The sequence below is a fragment of the Sander vitreus genome, chromosome 6, assembly GCF_031162955.1.
Source record: "Sander vitreus isolate 19-12246 chromosome 6, sanVit1, whole genome shotgun sequence".
NCBI classification, from domain to species: domain Eukaryota; kingdom Metazoa; phylum Chordata; class Actinopteri; order Perciformes; family Percidae; genus Sander; species Sander vitreus.
This window is the reverse complement of record NC_135860.1, coordinates 11,616,070-11,637,700: the sequence shown is the minus strand read 5'-3', so window position 1 is coordinate 11,637,700 and position 21,631 is coordinate 11,616,070. Positions and strand designations below refer to the sequence as shown.

General features: G+C 41.3%; 1 protein-coding gene across 4 annotated transcripts; it reads left to right on the top strand.

The window, feature by feature from the left end:
- The first annotated feature begins 1,709 nt into the window (after window positions 1-1,709).
- znf574 (zinc finger protein 574) lies at window positions 1,710-21,359 on the top strand. Of its 4 annotated transcripts, none has more exons than XM_078252527.1 (10): window positions 1,710-1,788; window positions 4,006-4,163; window positions 10,750-11,905; window positions 12,007-12,215; window positions 12,551-12,730; window positions 12,968-13,062; window positions 16,331-16,425; window positions 17,863-18,011; window positions 18,311-18,598; window positions 20,052-21,359. In XM_078252527.1, exons 2-10 carry the CDS (start codon window positions 4,008-4,010, stop codon window positions 20,649-20,651), a joined length of 2,928 nt encoding a protein of 975 aa, XP_078108653.1. In that variant the 5' UTR covers window positions 1,710-1,788; window positions 4,006-4,007; the 3' UTR covers window positions 20,652-21,359. The 4 variants fall into 4 exon arrangements, with proteins under 4 accessions (XP_078108653.1, XP_078108655.1, XP_078108652.1 ...); XM_078252529.1 differs by lacking the exon at window positions 1,710-1,788 and adding an exon at window positions 1,993-3,726; XM_078252526.1 differs by lacking the exon at window positions 1,710-1,788 and adding an exon at window positions 3,736-3,844.
- Window positions 21,360-21,631: the final 272 nt, after the last annotated feature.

The window sequence follows — 21,631 nt, the reverse complement described above, 5'->3', positions numbered from 1 at the left end:
CTGAAAGTTTTAGCAGGGCAATGTTATTGTGTAGGCAGAAGAAATCCTGTGATACTGGGTGACTAATGATTTGTAATGAAAGATTGTCTTGAAAAACTCAACTAGAGACATAATTTAGTGTCTCAAATCGCACACTTCTGTACTTACACTAGCTATTTGAGTACATAGTGTGCTCACATTGTCGAAGTGTGGTCAATGCAGTGCACTACGAGTACCCGGATGGTGCACTTCTAATTTTGTACAGACAGTTTATTAAAAAGATAGATTATAAAGACAGTTGCGTTCTCGTATACAGGCTGCCGTCGTCTTCGGAGCTACTGTCTTTATAAACTATCTTTTTAATAAACTGTCTGTACACTTACAATGTTCTTAATGCTTAGGTTAACATTTAGGGACCCTCATTGTGCTACCGTTGAAGTGTGGTGATATTTTGAGCCTTTTTAGTGGTATAAATAGCGATTTGTTTTTACTTTCCCTGTGCCCCGAATACTAGCGCTGTACGCTAATCAGCGGTCCGCGCTAGCTTTTTTCAACTTACAAACACATTTGATTAGCATGAAAACATGTCCCAGAGAGCGATTGAGTGGGTACACATCTGTTATTAACCCCTAGGTTCGTTTTGCGCTGGAATTGTCCTTTAAGCAGTCTGGAGGAGCTGCTCATCTTCTCAATCAACCAATGGGGTACATCAGGGCACTGTGTAATTCTGGGAAATGAGTGGATTGTGCTATACCAAAGCCTGTCTAGCCCTTATTAGAAATTCTTTGGCTATACTATGACTGACTTCTGTAGCCTATAGCCCATATAAGGAGGGTAAATCTGATAAGTGTAAAGCTATAGCCTATAGGGTAGATTTAATAAACCTCTGTGGATGTTCAAGTGCAGTTGAAGTTATATGAGGCCGTTATTGCTGACTTTATTCAGTTGCAAAATTATCTTTAAATTAAAGAATATCATTTGTGTAATCCATGGACCAATTAAAACGGAATCAAAAAATAATTTGTCTTTCCCCATTCATTACGTTCATACTTTTTCCGAAATATGTCCCATGAGGTCCACCAGAAGTGAAGGGACTTTACCTCTATATACCTAGCGAGTTATGAATTGTTTACATAACAGCTTTCATGTCAGCAGATCTGTGTCCATAACAACTAAGCAAACTCCAATCCAAGGATAATGACCCTGTGATACGGTTCAAAAGCATGTAAAAACAAAAAGCTAGTAAGTGGACCTTGAGTTGGGAGTGTTTTGTACTATTATTTCTTATATCGGTAATTAGGATAAGCATAGACAACAACAGCAGTAGCACACACTGCTAGAAGGTATGACCTAAAATGATTCCTAATATAAGTAGGCTATGCTATTATCAGTAAAATGTAGGCTACTTACAGTATAAAATGTAAATGTATCTAATCTATAAGAATGGATTAGCCTATTTTATAGGCTGTGTTGGACCTGTATCTGCGTAGTAACTAGTAGGCTAACTAACAGATAACTGTAGTGGAGTAAAATGTACAATATTTCCCTCTCAGATATAGATGAGTGTAAGTACAGAGTTTCAGAAAATGGAAATACTCGAGTAAAGTACAGTATATTTGACTGGACTGCACTGACCCTGCTGCTTCAATACTGGCGGGCTTTTGGACTACAAACTCCCCCAGTGTCATGTGTAGTCGAATACTATTGGTTTATGAAGTGACCTACACAGCCAATCAGATCGAGTCTTCTAACATGCAGAAAAAACTGAAGTTGTCGTTCTATTTCCTTGACCGTTAACGTCCGAGTGCGGTGAGTTATGTTGAATTAATTTTACTTATTTTATATGAATGCTACTTTTTCGGTGACATATTTCACAATGATATTTATGTATGGAGGTTTTCAACGGGGGGAGACAGCTAATGTTAACTTTTAGTCTGTCGCCGCCATTATACCACCGAAGAAGCGTATCCCGCCCTCCTTCTTCGGTCTTTTCTTCTTCTTCTCCTTGGTACTAGAAAGTAAGCACCACTGGTCCAAGTGGTAAAAGGGGTTTAGCTAGTCGCTGGCTTATTTGGTTTCTGCACCCGCTATCAAGGACTGATTTGACCGTTGTTTTATTAGCTTCCGAGCTAGCAAGACAGCTAGCTACCACGCCGGGGGCACGTTAGCAATGTTGCTAGAAAAATGGCCATCGTTGCATGTTAGCAACACAGTAACGTTACTGGTCAGAGATAACACCGTTTGCTGCTAACCGTTAGCTTTGAGTCGTTGTTGAGTTGCTGTCGGTCGTGCGAGCTCGGGTCAGAACCACAAGCAAAACGAGTCAAAGGAGCTAACATGAGGATTGTTATTAGTCGACGATTGCATAAACTAGGAGTGATTGGTATTGTTTCTCGTTCCCCGTGTCCCCTTGTGAGTCACTATCGGGCTGACATTGTCCCTGCAGTAAACACTCATGCCTAGCGTTAGGTTATCCTGTCATGCATGAAAGTTATTCAATGACATATTGATTAACTTTCATGGCGTTTAGACAGATGTTAATTTATTCAACCTTTATTTATCCTCGAGAGATCATTAAGGGGCGACCCTCATTTACAGTGTCATCGAGTCAAAGTACCACCTGGCTCAATATTAAATGTACATTGTAAAAAGCAAATTACAACTAGTGCTTGCAGGTAAATAGTTAAAAGCAGATGCAGACCACCTCTCATCTGATGGTTTAATGTTACTGCCAGACGGAGGTTGTAGCAGTGTTGCACGAATCTGACCATCTGTACCCAGACGACAGTGTAGCTTCTGCTGAGAAGAAGGGCGCAAACAGACACAGACTTCACTAGACTATCATCCCTACAGGGTGCAGTGGGGCATTATTATGCCATAATTGACTGTTTAAATTATGTGGTTATATTCTTTCTTTTTGTACTATAAGCAAGACCCGTATCACTTAAGTATTGCCTGTGTAGCAAATGCCTGATAAAGTCTCATAGACCTTCCTTGTTGTCCGAGAACTGTTAAAACACATCAGTGAGTCACAACATTGTACTGAGTGACATGTTACTTCATTACAATGAATGTGGTTACTGTAGTATATTTATGAGTTGATCCCACAAACACGTCCTGTTGCTTTAAATACTCACTAAATCACCAAATCTGCAGTTGCAAACAGCCCCCACCTTGGACAAGGTGCCTTTTTAAAAAAAAAGAATATATATATATATATATGTATGTGTGTGTGTTTGTGTGATTCATTTTCAAAGATTTACAATAGGAACACATGGGCTTGTGGCTGAGTGTCACACAGACATGCTGGGAAATTGGAAAGCATTAAGAGACAGACTAACAGCATTGTTTTGGTCTTATGGGATTTGTCGATGATAACACAAATATGTAATATCGGCAGCTTTATCCTTTAAATCATAGCTTTATGTGCCAATTAAAATGATCAACTAGAAGGTGTGTCACATTGATGTCTTTGTGTATCTGCAGTTGCAGTATGAGGTCTGATTGTTATTCAGTGAGTGGGAAGGATTGCAGACATTGTGTTTGATTAAAGCTACATTCAGCAGCAGCATGAGCTAGACTGCACTTCCAGTGGGTCCAATTACAGCACATATCTAATTGATGTTGGAGTTTAACGTGTGCCCGGCCCATGAAATGGCAGAGAGAGAGAGAGAGACTTGGCATGGTCTGTACCTGAGCAACAAACTGCATGGTCAAAATAACAATTAGCCCAGGCTCAGCTTCATGGTGAGTCATCCTGGCAACCCCAGGGTTACCCTTCTGGCGCTGTGTCCAAGCTGTTAATAATATATGCAGGCTCTTCTTTTCATCAGGAGAGGGCAATGTTCACAACCTAACTTCAAATGTAATGTACTGGTGGGTAGGCATCTGTGCAAGGCTCACGTTGTGATATTACTTTCATATTCTAAGCATGCTGAGTTTTGTAAACTGTTTCACCTTTATCCAAATCAGTTTTGCATTGCTGCGTTTCTTATGAAATGTTTTTGATTTCTATTCCCCTGGCAGCCATGGAGAGTTCGTCAGTCTATATGTGCTTCCCTTGCTACCAGGAGTTCAACACCCTGGAAGAGGTGCTCGAGCACCAGTTGACGTGCACAGCTGAAGATGAACAGACGGAAACACCTGGAACAGACGCTGTCACTATTCCACTGCTGCAGACTCGGGTAAATACTGGCACAGTCAACAGTTTCCACTTTTTATCATTATCTTGTTTTAGCTGGGAATAGAACCAAAAAACATCAATATTATGTTGGTCTGGCCTGAGGCTACATTTACATTGCTACGTTTTGGTTTAAAAACAAATATTTTTTGCTACCTTTACACCTCACATTCACACGGCTCTGGCCCCTAAACCGTAGAAATTTGAAAACACTCTGTTTTGGTTTGGAATCTTCGGTGTTGTGTTGCAGTCTCAACGGCCGCAAACGGAGACCTTTGGCAACACTGACGCCAATGTTTCGCTGCCTGATTGGCTCATTACGTCTTGCTCTCTGAGACTAAGCTACTAACGTTACCATATACATGCTGCCTCCTGTTTACCCCGGTACGCGCATGCCCAGTATACAAGAATGTTCATGCGGTTTGACAGAGTTCGCTTTTGGCTCAAAACTCCACTTAAAAACCAAAACGTAGCAATGTAAATGTAGCCTGAAACAACCAGCAGTGTGATGGCATAAAAGCCTCTGACTCCGATCTGGAGAATGATATTGAAGTGACAAGTATAACTTTAGTAATAAATTGACAATGTTCTGCTACTCATCATAGTAATGGTGACCTTGATCAGAGCACTTAACATTGAGTTGTTTGCAAAGATTTACCGACTCATTTCAAGGGGTTGCTGTGTATTAATATCTGATTTAGGTGTACACTGACATCATATGTTAAGTCATAGAATAACCAGTAGGTGTTTTTTTGCTAAGATAGGAATAGTGCTTATTAGGGAATGAAAAACAGCTATAATATACACCCCACTGAATTAGTTTTAGCTAGGTGTACCTAATATACTGGCAACTGGGTATAAATGCCAATGATGATTTATTTTTGACAATGTTCAGTTGAGATGCATAAACGCGCCGTATGAGTTTCCAAAATTATCTTAAATTAAGTAAAAACTAATATCATCATAAGCAATCACAAGATTATATGTTAGAAGACTTGTAAACCGTACCTTTGTAAAATGTCGAGTTTGTTTTCTTCAAAGTCTTTTTGAAGTCAAGTGGTCAGTAGACATGGAGATCTTGACATTACATATAATGTCTTGGGCTTGAATGGCTGGAACAAGTACATGTGCATACTTTATACTGGTAAAAAAAACCTATTTAAACCAAATATCCGGCACTAAGTCATTGCACCAGTACATATGTCAGACCTCTAACTTTACCCTGATGAATTGACAATGGCTGTGTAGTAAGGCCTGCAGATTATTTAACAGTTTACTTTAGTTTTCAGTAACTTAAGTACTTAAGTGCTACCTGGAACTTCTTTCTGTCTAGGGTAATGGCAAAATAACACATTAGCACATTGTTTATCAGAGTAATGACTCACTAGTGAGGCAAACAGGTGTAAAAGTGGATTGATTATGTAGTGTTGGACTTTAAAATCAGGCTTTATTTTACAGAATATATAGTGCATGATGTAGATTTTAAATAAGCTTTGATATATCATAAATATCAGGTTGTGTATATATATGATACAGTCCAGTAGCAACATGGTTAAAAGAAATATGTCAGTACTGCATTTTGGGCATACATTTGATAAATCACAGTATAGGTAAAGATGAAAAATTGGGAGCAGAAGGGGATGACGTGATAAAGGTCGCAGGCCAGATTGAGGTCAAGGATGCCACATTAACGTGGTACATGACAATAACAATGAATAATTAGTTTTCGTAGAAATTGTCTTTCTTTGGGGTTTTCCTTCTTGGTACTACATGTATGCTTCAGTATGTAAATTCAGTTGTATTTCTATGGTTTTGCCTCATAGTAAATTTGAGAGGTCTGTGGACTTTTGCATTGTATAATTTAATATTTTTTACATTCCTGTTTGGTATATATTCTTTTGGGATGAATTTCATCGAAATGCTGAGCTCTATTCTTTCTGAATTCTGCAAAGACGTTTATTTGAATTGCAGAATTTGAAAGTTGTATAATGGGGCAAGTTATTCCAGTTAACTTTGACATATTGAGCTCAGTCCTGGTGCAACTTGCACTTTTTTCAACAGCTTTAGAAAGCCCTCGGGGTTGAAAGCAGTCATTGGCTCTCGTTTGGCAGTAGGGCGCATGGCTGTCTGAACCTGTGCCTGAACTTCCATTCTTACAGTCTTCAACACATGTCCATAAAGGACCGTACACACTCATGACAGACAAATTGCATCCTGAGTCGCCAGCGGGAAGAGGAGCATGAGAAATGCATCACTCATTGCCACCCTTTCTCCTGATGGATCGCTCATTGGCCTTCTCATAGATGAATCAGCTAGAGAAACACTATAAAACCTGGCGACCTTATGGCTTCCTTACCCCCACTTTACTAATTTCTGTGTATATAATGTGACATTGCTATGAAACAATGGCTTTTTATATCTGAAATGGAGACAAAGAGCTCTTTTAACAAATGTTTCTTCCCATTTCTTAGATGAGTGATGGAATTCAGGGAACTATAAGGATAGGACATAAAAACCAATGTGCTTTAGTGTTATGGACACTTAGTTTTTGTCTCCTGTATCTGGAAGTGAGAGGATCAAACACTAAAGGAGAATGTTGCAGAAATGTCTCCTTAAAACGGTCCACTAAACCAGGTCATGGTTTGCCTCTTTGTCCCTTCTCTATAAATTGCTCTCACACCCACAATTTTTACTTGTCATACACAATTTATACATCAAAATGTAGGTATTTTTTGTCTAGTTTCAGCCAATGTGCTCATTTATGCGATTTGAGTTATACATTTGGCTCGATGAGCTTCCAAATGACAACAGTTCCAAATCTTCCTCCATTCGCTGCCATGTTAAACATCCTCCACAGTTCCCAGCGAAACTCATAGCGATCCACTTTTTTAAATCGCTGATATGCCCACATTTTTAAGTCTATCCACATACATTTTATATTGATGCGTTCACAAAGGCGTTGTGGTGGTCACGATTACATCATTTCACTGATACCCCTTATCGTTTTAGCAGTCTGAGCCTTTATTTGAGAGCTTGCTCTGTGTCTTTGAATAGCTCCAGTGTGGCACAACAGGTGACAGTTTCAGCAAGTGACACAGTCGTTAACCTGATTAAAGATGAAAGAGATCTCATCACAGACTTCAAAGGATGTTTATCAACATGGTCACAGGTCATTAGTAGCCATGACAACCCTTTCACAGAAAGTCAACTTGAATACTACAGGCAGTAATATGAACATTAGTCTATATCTTTTGCGTTCCACTTCTGTCTGTCTCTGTCTGTTTCTCCCTGTCTGTCTCTGTCTCTCTGTCTGTCTGTTTGTTTCTCTCTGTCTGTCTCTGTCTGTTTCTGTTTCTCCCTGTCTCTGTCTGTCTCTGTCTCTCTGTTTGTTTGTCTGTCCATTTCTGTTTCTTCCTGTCTGTCTGTTTGTTTGTCTGTTTTGTTTCTGTTTCTCCCTGTCTCTGTCTCTCTGTCTGTCTGTCCATTTCTGTTTCTTCCTGTCTGTCTCTGTCTGTTTCTCCCTGTCTGTCTCTGTCTCTCTGTCTGTTTGTTTCTCTCTGTCTGTCTGTCTGTCTCTATCTGTTTCTGTCTCTCTCTGTCTCTCTGTCTGTCTGTTTGTTTCTCTCTCTGTCTGTTTCTCCCTATCTGTCTCTCTGTTTGTTTGTCTGTCTCTGTCAGTCTGTCCATTTCTGTTTCTTCCTGTCTGTCTGTCTGTCTCTGTTTGTTTCTGTCTCTGTCTGTCTGTGTTTGTCTGCCTGTCTCTGTCTGTCTGTTTCTCTCTGTCACTGTCTGTCTGTCTGTCTGTCTGTCGGTTTTTTGTTTCTCTCTGTCTGTCTGTTTCTGTCTGTCTGTTTCTTCCTGTCTCTGTCTGTCTACCTCCTTCTCTGTCTCCCTCCCTCTTGTCTGTCTATCCCTCCCTCCTCCTGTCTCTCTCTCTCTCCCTTCTTCTGTCTCTCTCTCTCTCCCTCCCTCCCTCCTTCTGTCTGTCTCTCTCTCTCCCTCCCTCTTCTCTCTCTCTCTCTCTCTCCCCCCTCCCTCTTCTGTCTCTCTCTCTCTCTCCCTCCCTCCCTCCTTCTGTCTCTCTCTCTCTCTCCCTCCCTCCCTCCTTCTGTCTCTCTCTCTCTCCCTCCCTCTCCTGTCTCTCTCTCTCTCTCCCTCTCCCTCCCTCCCTCCTTCTGTCTCTCTCTCTCTCTCTCTCTCTCTCTCTCTCTCTCTCTCTCTCTCTCTCTCTCTCTCTCTCTCTCTCTCTCTCTCTCTCTCTCTCTCCCCCTCCCTCCCTCTAGTGTGATTTGTGATTTCATCCATGTATATAGCCCACTTCTTTTCAGGCAATATATTCACCTCTCAGCTCTTTAGGATCATGCTTTTTTGTTCTATGCAATGGATATGTCTGATAATAATACAAAGTATTTATACTTTTAGCCTTTTTAGTCAATTTATTTGAACTTCCACTTTTGACAGTATTACAGTTTAGCTTCCAGCTTTTCTAGAAATGTATTTCAGCTCTTGGCTTAATAAGGTAATGCAGTTCATCTTCCAACTGACAGTTTTACATTTCAACTTCCAAGTTTTTCAGCAGTGCAGTGCAATCCATTTGAGATTTTTCAAACAATTTATTTCATATTTCCGCATTTTCATCTCTGTTTCTCATAGCATTTCTAAGTCTTCCAGACTTAATCATAATTTCAGTTATTATTCACTTTTATATATTAGTGGTGTTATTAAACTTTTTAATGAAATTTATGTTAATTGAAACCATTCATACTTTTTCAACTATTCTCACTACTTCAACTTCTTCTTACTGATTTAAGCTATTCATCCAGTTTAGCTTTAGCAATTCAGCTATTCAGCATTCCCATGCATTTTCTGCAGGAATTGCATTTTTTAGTTTGGTAATAAAATTCACTAGGGCTGCTCTCTGAAAGCTTAAATCCTTTTCTAAGTTGTAAAAATTATAATACGTTAACTGCATGGTCATGTGTTGTTAGACCCTAAGACTCAAAATGTATGCGTATTCAGTCTTCGTGCACTAGTTAGTGGCTTGCTACCGGCCTCGCTGATAATGCTAATAATAATCAGAGGCGTTGCATAATAAGGGACATCTTTTAGTAGTTTCATGAATTGTAATCAACAGCAAAATGTAAGCAGCAGATAAACGCCACAACCTGTGCAATACATTATTCAAATAAATAGAGAGCTTTGATGTAGTCTTCTGCAGCAAGAAAAAAAAATATTATGGTAGGTTTATATAGCATTAAAGGTGCAGTAGGTAAGACTTAAAACTAACTTTCTGTCATATTTGCTGAAACTGACCCTATGAAGCAGGTCATTTAAAAATCTGGCTTCTCTGGCACCACCTACAGCCTGTGGTGCGATTTGCAAAAATCCACAGCTCCCTGTTCAGGGGGGACGGTCTTAGGAGACCGTTTTGGGCTTTAGCGGAAAGGGGGGAGGGACTGAGAAGTTGTCGATGTTCACATTTTTTTGGCTAACTCCTGGATCTTCGCAATCCTACTTACAGCACCTTTTAAATTAGCCTGTCCAAATGTTTAGTGAGGTCAGTTGCTAAGTGGGTGCAGACAAACCTTGTAAGAGAGTTAGAGTCTCCTCACTTGTGTGTACCATTCACTGTATGCAAATGTGTATTCTTTGTTTGGGGTATCATCCTCTTCAACAGCTTCAACACCACCCAGCAATACACAAGTCATAATAATTTTGAGTAGTCATCTAGCTGTATTTTGAATGATGCGCAGAAGCCAGTCAGTCATTTAGTATTAATCACAATACGAAACAACAAATGTCTAAACAAATTCACTCTACTAAAAACTACAGCTTAATAATGAAAGCCTCCCTTCAAAAATTAAAATAAAAGCATAAACATGGAAAACATGTATTAGATTAAGAATTAACACCACTGATATGAGACTTTTCTGACATTTAAGGAGGATGAGATCACATTGTCAGGTACTTGGCCATTGATCAAAATCATCAGAACTTTACTTACTTTACTTCCCTTTATAAAAGGGAAGTAAAAAAAGAAAAGAAAATGCAATCAGAATGCTATCGTATCAGCCAGACCACATTTGTAGGTGGTCTTCAGTATTAACATAACTAGAATGCTAAAACAAAAGCCCATAAATCATTAGAGTATGTGAGACATGTTGAACTGTCGTAATTGAGACACTTTCAGACGTCTTTAACCTCGACCTTGATGTTCTGTTTTTATCATCCAAATAGATTGAGGAAGCAAATGTAAAACCCTGTGGAGTGACTCACTGGACCCTGATGGGCCTTTGATAGTTATCAGCCAGGCTGAAGCCTTATCGTGGCTGTCTGGAGCTCTCAGAGGAACCTTGGCTCTAAAAACATGCTGCTCTAATTGACCTCAGTACCTCTGAACACTGACTTCTTATCCCTCATCTGCCAGAAAGAACAAAATAAAATAAAAATTCTGCAGTTTGTATTTACTTGATTCAGCCAATGTTTAGTATTACGAGGAGTCATTTCCTTTGTACACAGAAACAAGTGAAATATTAAAGATAATCTCTGATTTCTCTCTGATCTCTTTTTCCCCTCCCTTGTCTTTGCAGCAACAGGTAATAAATATATCAAAAGCAGCCCCACAGACTCAAGTCCAAGCAGTACACTCCTCCGTGCAACCTGTTGTCAAGCAGGCTGCAGTCAGTGCAAGTGTGACATCAGACCAGCCTAGAATCCTCTACCAGTGTGGGGACTGTGATGAACTTTTCAAGAGCCTGGACCTTTGGCAGCAACACCGTAAGGAAGAGACATGTCAGCAGTCTGCCTCTGGGAGCAAGCTCCCCGACTCAAAACCTGAGCCAGAGACCGCTTCAGCTCAGAGCTCCCATACAACTTCAAATCCAGATGAAACCACATGTGAAATCCTTAAACCAGAACCAGTGGATAATCTCATAGCAGAGGAAGAGAGGCAGCAAGTTGCAGAGACCTCTTCAGCTCAGAGCTGTGATCCTCCTGTTTCTGAGGTGGCCGCCTCGACCTCGAATCAAGAGGATTCGTCTCCCAGGAGGAGAGGGGTAAACAAAAAGCCTAAGCCTGAACCAGTGCTGCTGTGTGTGGACTGTGGCTCATGCTTTGGCCTGGTATCTGAACTAGTGGCCCACCGTAAGACACAACATGGCTTTGAGGAAGCTCTGCACCGCTGCTCTGTGTGTGGGGAAAGCTTTCTAAACACCACACTTTTTCTTTACCACCGCAAGCAACACCGGCAGAAAGGCGAAGAAAAGGTGGTCGTGGATCCCGAAGAGACATCAGAGGAAGTTTGTGCTCAGAGCAACAGAACTGATGAGCAGGGCCAGGACGCCACTCCCTCCACCATTAGTGTCACCTCCAGTTTCACACAGCCTGATTTGTTCATGTGCACCCAGTGTGGGGAGAGCTTCAGCGACGAGGGAGGGCTGGGCACCCATCGTAAGCAGTGCCATGGCCTGAAGGAGCCACTACATAGTTGCCCCCAATGTGACGAGACCTTCATGAACACCACCCAGTACCTGTACCATCGCCGGCAGCACCACTTCACGTCAGGGACAGAGGTGGCGGATGGAGCTGAAACTGGTGTTGAAAAAGTCACCACTAAGCCTCAGGATACCCCACAGAGCTCAAAGCGGCTGCTCTCCTCGCCTGCCTCTGCTAGTGAATCAGGTTCACCCCTTCCTAAGAAAAGTAGACCCTCTTTCAGGATCCTAAGTGGCATTAGTGCACTCAAAGGTAAGTGGAAATATTTGTTTTAAAGCCCATTTGGGTAAAAAAAATAAGGCATCTATGTTGCGGATTTTTTTGTTCCTTAATGAATCGTTTTTCGTTGTCAGGAAACAAAGGCACCAAAGACGAATTGGAGGCCAGCACTGCAGCAGACGCGGACAACACCAACCACCCTCCACCTGCCAAGCTGCTGCAGGACTGGGCACGCACACCACTACCCCATGTTTGCCCCTACTGTGGCAAAACCTTCACTCGACGTGTCTTCCTCCGCACCCATGTCTACAGCCACACCGGAGAAAAGCTTTTTACGTGCAAGGTGCCAAATCAACATTTTTTTTAATCAAAATTGATAAAAGCCTGAGGGATAATTTCCTGTGATGGAAATGTCAGTTACGCCATGCAGCAGACATTGTTGAGATGATGTAATGCTTTTGAAGTGTTAGGTAAGGTTTGAGGCAGATTCTATCTGAACCTCATTATATGTGACAGATTCTCCAGTGTCTCTGCACAATTGAAATTGTTTTGAAAATTATAATTTGAGCAAATGGAGCCATATGCAACTTTATTTCCTTACAAGATGTCCTTAAAACTGTTGTAAATACAACTATGGCACTGATCCTGATTGTTGTTGTTGTTGTTGTTGTTGTTAAGGTTTGCACAAAGTCCTTCACTAACTCCCAGAGCCTGCTGCGCCACAGCATGAGCCACACGGACAACAAGCCCTTCATCTGCGATGTTTGTTGCAAAAGCTTCTCCCAGGCAGCCACCCTGAAGAGACACCAACGCATTCACACATCGACACAGCCTCGGCGCAAGCGTGGACGCAAGCCGGTACAGTCTCTATCATTTTCAAGGGTTCAATTCCAAAATCTCATGTATACAAAAATTAGAAAAATAAAGGCTACATTAAATTAAGCATGTTAATCAACATTTGTTATGTGAAAATGATTCTGATTTGTTTGTTGTCACACTTTTTAAACTTTTCAAAATTTTGAAAAAAGAAAAACATTTTTGGTAAATAACTTGCTGTAAATTTACTGACCTTGACTTCTGTGTCCCTCAATGCAGGTGTGTACTTTGGACAATGAGGGAGCGGCTCATCTCTTCTCTTGTCCTCACTGCCCGTCACGGTTCAACACAGAGGATCAGCTTGAACATCACAAGTAATAACACAACATCAATAACACTTTAGTAACCTCAGTTATTCAGCATCTTTATTTGCAGGAGTGTAGGTGGAAATGACTACAACACATCTAACTTACACATCATGCTGCACATTATGTTTAACATTCTAACTAGCTCTAAACCTCTGGATTCCCACGTAGACCAGAGATTGTCAGTAGTCAATCATTTCCAGCCCTGTTTATGGTGTAAATACATTAGAATTATGTTTCCTAACGGAACCCAGGACAGGATTTAGATAAACCTCCGCCTCGCCAGGAGCTGTAGTAGCTGAGCCGTGTCTGACTACTGAGCAAGACCTTAAAGCTGTGTAGCCAGCACACTGACTGAGATGTCTGGGTGCCCTTGAGCCTCAGCCACATATGATTGACAGACAGAGGCCCAGTAAATTAAGATGATAACGATAACAACCCAGGACGGGGGAAGAGCCTGGTCCTGTCCTGCCTTGTTGAGGACATACTGTTTGTGTATGTGTATTTGGCTTTGGCTATAGCCCATTGAATGTAAAATAAAACCGTGTCTGTAAGGTTAAAGCACTGACTTTAGGCTTTTACTGTGTGTTTTACCAGCAGGTAATCAGTGTTATGGGTTTTCAGTTAAACTGCCAATAACATTTTGGATTAATCACCATTAATTGGTCTACACATACCTGCAAACTAGTTGCTTTTTGCTGAAAATTGCCGTTTTGAATGGGAAAATGTCATCCACGTGAATCGTGTAGATCAGAAGAATTTTTATTTGGGGGCGTCCCAAGACTCGGTGCTAATATGGCACCGGTGCCTTAACGACCGTTAACGACCGCTATCTACCGGACTGAACTGCAAGACGGATTTCGGTGCCTTTTTTAGGTACCACTGAAATGCCTGCGCTTCTCTCTGATGCTCCGAAACAGACGTTAAAGGCAACCTAAACATCGGCGCATGTCACGCTAGTTAACACTACACTTGGCAGCAGGTAACGTTAGCCTACCGTTAGCTATCAGCTGGAGTAAACACGGTTAAAATGCTGACAGCTAAATGGTGTAAAAGTTTGTCTGTATTTCACTGTAGAGGAACGTATAACAGTGTGTAGCTGCTGTTGTCGGAAAAACAACACAGATGTTGCGTTCACCTCAAACTCGCCTCGCCAGCCTCGTGGTGCATTCAAAGTTATTGTAAATTACCCTTTTATTACCCATAAAATGTATCACCTTTTTCAGCTCTTCTGAGTTTGCAGGTATGGTCTATAAAATAACAGGCTCAAATGTATTATTTTGTCCCAAAACAGTCACAAAAGTCAAGGTCTACTTGTGAGCTTTTTCCAGAGTTTTCAACTGCATCTCACAGTCTATCAGCAGATGAAGTTTGCTCATATGTCATTCCATACACGTCAAAAAGAAACTTTAAGTTAAGATTGTTTTATTTCCAAGGTCAAGAATGAACCTTAAGCTAAACAAATACATTCCATTTCATATTTTAGAAGATGAGGAAAAGCAGCATCTTCACATTTGAGAAAATGGAACCAGCAATTGTTTTCGCCATTTTTGCTTAAAAAAAGGGCAAAACAGTTTCAGTGATTATCAACATTTTTACATATACATTTTCTTTTCATCGACAAATTTATTAAAATATTGTTTTAGCTCTAGTCAGTGTGTCCCTACGTGTAGTACTAATGCTGTACATTAATTAAGCATTAATCCTACTCATTAAATAACATCTGGCTGGGAAAAGAGGTGACCCTGACCAAAATTTGAATTCTCCCAGCTGCCTCAGGGTCAGCTCTCCCTGAAATATTGATTTCTCTTGTCTATTTAATAGGGAACAGGAACAGCCCTCCTATACAGGCATTGAGAGGTCCTTGCACATCACCTCTAGCAATCCTGCTTTACTGACTTTAGTGACTCGTGTAGTTAAGGGCGTTTACTGCAACTGTAGCAGTATGAAATATTGTTTCCTAAACTTCAACATCGTACGTGTTTGTTCTGATTATGAGAAGCTGCTCAAAGAAGCAGTATTTAATTTTTTCGTGCTGTGAAAGCAGGCCTGATTCAGCATTAGGTGAATGCATCCTAACACTTCTCTCCTCCCCTAAGGCTGTATCCAGTGTAAATTTAGTCTTTCATGTCCTAACTCGGACTCCTCCCAGTTTGCTGCCATTTTTTGTTTATTTTTTTAATTATCTCCTTCCGTTTTACACCCAGCTAATACCCCTTAAACAACCTGAATCCTAAATCCTCCTACGAGTCACAAAGAGAGTGGCAGTTTAAAACCAAAATATGACTTTCTCCCCTGTTTATTACGTTTTTTTTGTTTTTTTTTTTAATGTCTTTCATTTGTGACTTTTTAAGTCTTTATACTGTGTAATATAATTGTTTGTATGACTATTGCCTGTCTCTATGAGGCGTTTTTTGCCTTTTTTGGCTGGACCACACCGCCGAAACTCTGTCCTTCTGTCCCTGTGTTGCTCTGTCACTGAGTGATGAAGTTCCACCATTGGTCTGAGTGATGACGTGTGGCCGTGAACAGAATCGCTAATCTAAAGCTTTAAACTGGATATTTGAAATGGATATCAACGTGCTGTTTAAACACACTGAGCAATAAAACACAACATCTTTGTAGCTTCCATGTTTTTGCCCACATTCGCCCCCCAATTCGGAGTAATTTCCTGTATCTGTGTCACGTGGGTTCCGCCACTGGCACACTCCTTTAGGAGACTAGCGGCAGGTCCTGAGTGAATTGATTCCAATGGGAGAGGTGAACGTTAACACAGATCACCAAAGTAAATATTGGACCAATTTTTCACAAGCCACATATCTCCCGAACGCTTTGTTTGAGACCGGCTTCTGTCTCAGTAACAATAAGCGAAATCTGGCAATACAGATAAGCTAACGTCAACTAGCGCTCTTGAACGCCCTAGCAAAACACATTTTCGTAATGATTAATATGGATTTTAGCTGCGTAAATATCTAAAGTTAGCAAAAGATTAATAAATTATGGAAATATGCTGCGCCTATTTAGGAGACAGGAAGTGTGTACCGTTTCATGCCATTGGCACTGCGCGTAATGCACTTTCTTTAGTTATAGAGAATCTTTAGAATGACTTCCCAACCATACACGGTCCAGCCGTGTACAAGGTTTTGACCTAGTCTTGTTTTCTATCTGTCCATGTTTCTTTTTGCAGGTAAAACAAGTTTGAAACTTATCATTGTCAGTAGTATGCTAAATGGTTAAAGTGCTTACGTGAATATGTGTGTTTTTGTGTATTAAACAGACTGCTCCACACCAGCCATCCATTCCCATGCCCCGAATGTGGAGAGGCCTTTAAACGGAGGAGAGACCTGGACCTGCACTCACTCACTCACCAAGGTGAGAGTTCAGGGCTCAGCTTGACACAATGTTGTTCTCCCCTTTTTATTTTTTATAGTTAGCAGGAGCAACCTGAAGCCATCACAAACAACATACAGCAGTCATCTGGACTGTTAACTGTTAATATCCTTTTTTAATTCAGCTTTTTGTGTCCCATGCTTTCACTGTGTCCCCCATTTCCATGAGACCAAATATGGCAAACAGTTCAGGAAATCAGATACAAGCCCTTTTGCCTGCTTGTAATGGGAACCAATTACATATGTTTGTATCATATCAGTACAGCATGCAGTGAATTACTATTGATTAATGCAAAGGCAATAAATGCTCCCATCACCTTGCCTGGGTGGCCTATCTTGTTTATTTACAAACATAAATCCATGTTATATGTGCATTGTTCTGCTGATGCATTAGGTTAATTAATTTGTATTGATTTGTGTCTCATTTGGAACAAAGGATGGAGATAAATGAATTGGGTTGACATGTTGACTCTTCGTCTTAGTCAGGTGGGGCCTTGGCATGGCAACCTCATAAGTTAAGCTTGAAGAATCGACGTGCAGCAGGGGTCAGAAGTACGTGGCTCCTCTGAGAGAGACGATTGGAGCGATTGATCTATTGATCAGTCCAGGGCCATAGGCTGAGATTGTCCTTATTAAAGGTTTAATTAGAGGGTCCCAATGGGGAGCAGAGTGGGTCGCCCCCACAGGAATAGACACAGATGGTTAGCAATCTGCTAGCAAGATGTTGGCATGACTGCAGAACCATCAATGTCAGCGATTTCCCAGCCAGGTTCTCAAGGGCAACTCAGTGAGAGTGTGGTTTGCTTTGCCAAAATACAACTAGGGCACCAGCTGACCAGAGCTGAAATGATTAGCTGATTTAATTGATTAGCCAACTGACAGGAAAATAATCTGCAACAATTTTGACAATCTCTTAAATACATTTTCAAGAAAAAAGGCTGAACACTTGCTGGTTCTGGGTTTTTAGTTTTCTAGGATTTGCAGCTTTTTCACTTTGATATCACTGTGAATTGAATTTTTTCAGGTTTTGGACTGGACTGAAAAAAACAGCTTGAAGATAGGACCTGGGAAATTGACATTGTTATGGACCAAATTACTTATTTTCAATGTGTCAAAATGTCTTCAATGGAAAAGGCCTATTGATAAATCACTAATTACAACATTACAACACAAGCTCATGCCAATATTACGTACAAACTCACCTTGTGTGTTCACATTATAAGCAACCATTGTTGACACTGAAAAACTGACTACATCTGAATCACCAGCCATTTGTATATGTACCACCTGCCACTGCACGATTGTTGGAAGGACAGCGAGCAATCAACAAGCTCAAATTAACCTTCAGATATTAGCATGGCACATAGTATGATGACAGAGTATGACCACCTGTATAAAACCTGACACTGTTCCTTTGCAGACAAGCAGCCAGCAACGTGTCTTCACTGTTCATCCCAGTTTGTGAACCAGTCAGTGCTGGAAATTCACATGCAGCGTTGCCCTACCTCAGAAGAGGACAAGAACACTGGTCGTGGACGGGGTCAGGGCCGGGGACGTTGCACTGGACAGGTTGGGACCACAGAAAAATAAATGATTTTTTTTTCTAGCAGGTTTTACTTCTCAACTGTAAACATATATTTTGCTAAATCTTGACAGATTTGTTTTTAACAAGGATGAAACAAGCACACAGATCCCTCCCCCCCCCGCCTGTTTTTGATCAAACAGTGACGTTGTGTTACATCTCAGTCAGACCATGAAGACACAGACCTTTTCTCTTTTCATTAATTGTCCCCCTCTGTCCATTCTTCATCTCTATACTTCTCCCTCCCGTTTCTTTTTCCTTCCTCGCTTTATCCCTCCTCCCTCAGGTCGAGTGTGACCTATGCGGCCACCGTTGCATGACCCAGGAGGGCCTCGACCTCCATCGGTTGTCCCACACGGGCCAGACACCTCTCAAATGCCCAGTGAGGCCTTGTCGCCGCCGATTTACCTCCAACAGTACCCTGGAGGAGCACGTGCTGGCCCATTTCCAAGGAACGCTCGGCAAGTCCAAAAACCGACCCCGCTTCCGCTGTCAGATTTGCCACAAGGAATTTGCCTACAATTCCACCTTCAATGTTCACATGAGGACGCATACTGATGAGAGGCCCTTCGAGGTAAGAAGAAAGGTGGTGTGTGTGTGTGTGCGTAAAAAGGGAATTTCTTTCAGCCATCATATTTTGTCCTTTTTTTTTTATACAAGACTTTCAAACCCTTTAGCACCTGTTTTTCAAATTGACATCCAGCATTGCCCCACCCCCCATGGTCACACCCGTTCATAGCTGTGGCTATCTCTCTGGTTCTGGACCCTTGCCATTTGTGCAGTGTGTGTCCTGCGGGTGTTTCCTCCCTCCCTCTGTACCTGTGATTAATGACAGGGCTGAGTTAGGGCCTGTCATCTCCCCTCTGTGCCTGTTACTATTTTGGGACTCTCTCCCTCTCTCTCTGTTGCTCTGGTGACGAGGCAGGACATCAACTATAGACCCATCCAAGCCCATCACCGCACGTCGGACTGTAGAAATTGATTTAACGTTTGTGGCTTTGCTTTGAGCCATATCTATCAGGCATGCTAAGGATCGAGGTTCAAGGAGCATTGGTCCTCAACCGTGGGGATGAATTTCAATTTAAATCAAATAATCTTATGTATCCTGAAGGAACGCCTATATTTACTGAATATATAAAGAGCAAACTCAACGGGAAAGGTAATTTTATTACAGTATATCTGACAGAGATACTGACAACAGGGATTACAGATTCAATCTGAGTGTCTCCAGTGGGAATCTAGACTGAGCCCAACAAAGTCATTCTTTTGTAGTGCTTCAAGTTTAATCAAGTTTCTGGTTGTAGTTCATTGTCTGCGCACAGATGGCAGCAAGCAGAGAGCCAATGTTTTAACAACAGGGCCAACATTTCTTTCTGGTGTCCGCTGTGTAGTTGATTATACTATCCCATACACATTTGTAGAGCTGCAACGATTAATTGATTAGTTGATCAAGACAATATTAATTGGCAGATATTCTCATAATCAATCGTTTGGGTCATTTATCAAGCAAAAATGCTAAATATTCTCTGGTTCCAGCTTCTTAATTATACATTTTTGTGGTTTTCTTAGTCTTCTATGAAAGTAAACTAAATTGCTTTGGAATGTTGGGAGGATAAAATGAGCTATTTGAGGACATCACCCTAAGCTGTAGGACAGTTTTTTTCTCAGTTTTCTGATGTTTTATAGACTAAACAGCTAATCGAATCTAATTGAAATAATTGGCAGATTAACCAATAATTAACTTAATTGTTAGTTGCTGTGTAACACACTTATGTCGTTATTATTGCGATGTATCTGTCTTCCCCATACCCTTTTTCTCTCTGCTCTTCCTCTACCCCAGCCAAAAGTGCTGCATCTGCAGAAAAATACAAAGAGAGGTCTAAGGAAATATTAATTGCAGCAGAGTTTTGTGGATTGGCACTGTTGCAAACATATCTGTACTTTTTTGCCACCCTCTTACCTTTTTTTTTTTTTTAAATATATAAATGTTTTACACTTTTCCCCATTCTCCTCCATCCTACCACCAGTGTGTCACATGTGGCAAACGCTTCCGCCAGCTGCCCCATCTGCAGGACCACGAGCGCATACACAGCGGCCTGCGACCTTTCTGCTGCTGGATTTGCGGTAAGAGTTTCAGCGTGGCCGCCCGGCTCACCGAGCACGCCCGCACCCACAGTGGGGAGAAGCCCTACCCCTGTCACCACTGCCCTGCTGCCTTCCGCTCTCGCTCCAACCTGGATAAACACATCCGGCTACACGGAGACCTGCCTGTGGAGAACGCTGAGCAGGAAGCACATGCAGCTGAGGCTGCCCATGTTCAGAAGGTGCTGGAGGGGGCCAAGGTGCTGTCTTCTCTGGCCAACACAGGGGAGATTGATTCTGGCTCAGTGCAGACCATCTATGTACTGCAGGGGGCCGAAGGAGGTACTGAGACGGTCATGATCCCGTCGGATCAGTTCAGTGGCATTGACGGCACCTCACAGGTTGTCATCCTACCCTCCTCTGTTCTGGGAGCTCAGGGCATTACTGTTCCCACAATCACCATGGATGGAAATGAAATCACCATGGTGGAGACAAGCCAGTCACCGCAGCATGCCATTGAGTTCATTGTGGAGGAAACTGTATAAATGGCAGATTAAAAACTATTGTGGAAAGAGCAACACAGTAGAGAAAGATTAGTTGAGAATATAGACTGTTTGAGTTAAAAGTTTGCTAATTGAAGCATATGGAGTTATTACCTAATTTTATTTATATAGTTTGATAGATTTCGAAGCCAGTTTCAACAAAAGTCCTATAGTAATACAATTTTACTTTTCTTGAGCAGAAAATGTAATAACATTGATCAAACTGTGTAAAACTAATAAATCAAAGGTTTATAGACAGATGAAATTGAATGTACCTTCAATTAGTCTTTCAAACTGACTGAAAAAACGATCGACCCTCAGTTGTTTACAGACGGGTATTTACGGCCCCTATTTATTAGGGGAAGACAAGTGGGGGCCCATTAAATGTCTTCTGCTTTCGTTATCATAAAATGCTTCAGCTTTCACACTTTTGCACGTCCATCAATTTATGACACAAGGGTATTGCCCCCATCCCCTCAGTTGGGATGGACTTTATAGGTCCTGCTGTCAATTGCTACTACTGCCTTTTGACAAACGTTATGAGTTTTGCTGAGAAATATACAGACCCACTCAGCACATGTCGGCGTACAGCTTTTCAAACCGCTCCGTTTCTCTATGTCACACATACACTAATGTTGGTGGAAGGCAGAATGAAATAGAATTGTGTGTATATATCAACCCTAATGTTCCAATAAAAATAAGACATTGTTATTGATTGGTTTTGTGCTGTAATTAAATACAATGATAACAGGGATACGGCAAGATTTATGATGATTTAGCTGAAGAACAGCATTATGCAGTGGCAAGTAATGCAATGAAATTATCCAGCACTTGCTGTATAGTTATCGAAAATAATGATCCATTTATGTCTAAATGGGAAGAGGCATAATATGATATAAGTTTTGCCAGCGCTGCAGTAGCCCATTATAGGCTTCTAAAGCGCAGTTTATGGCTGTCTCTCACCCAGTGATTGCTGACAGGGG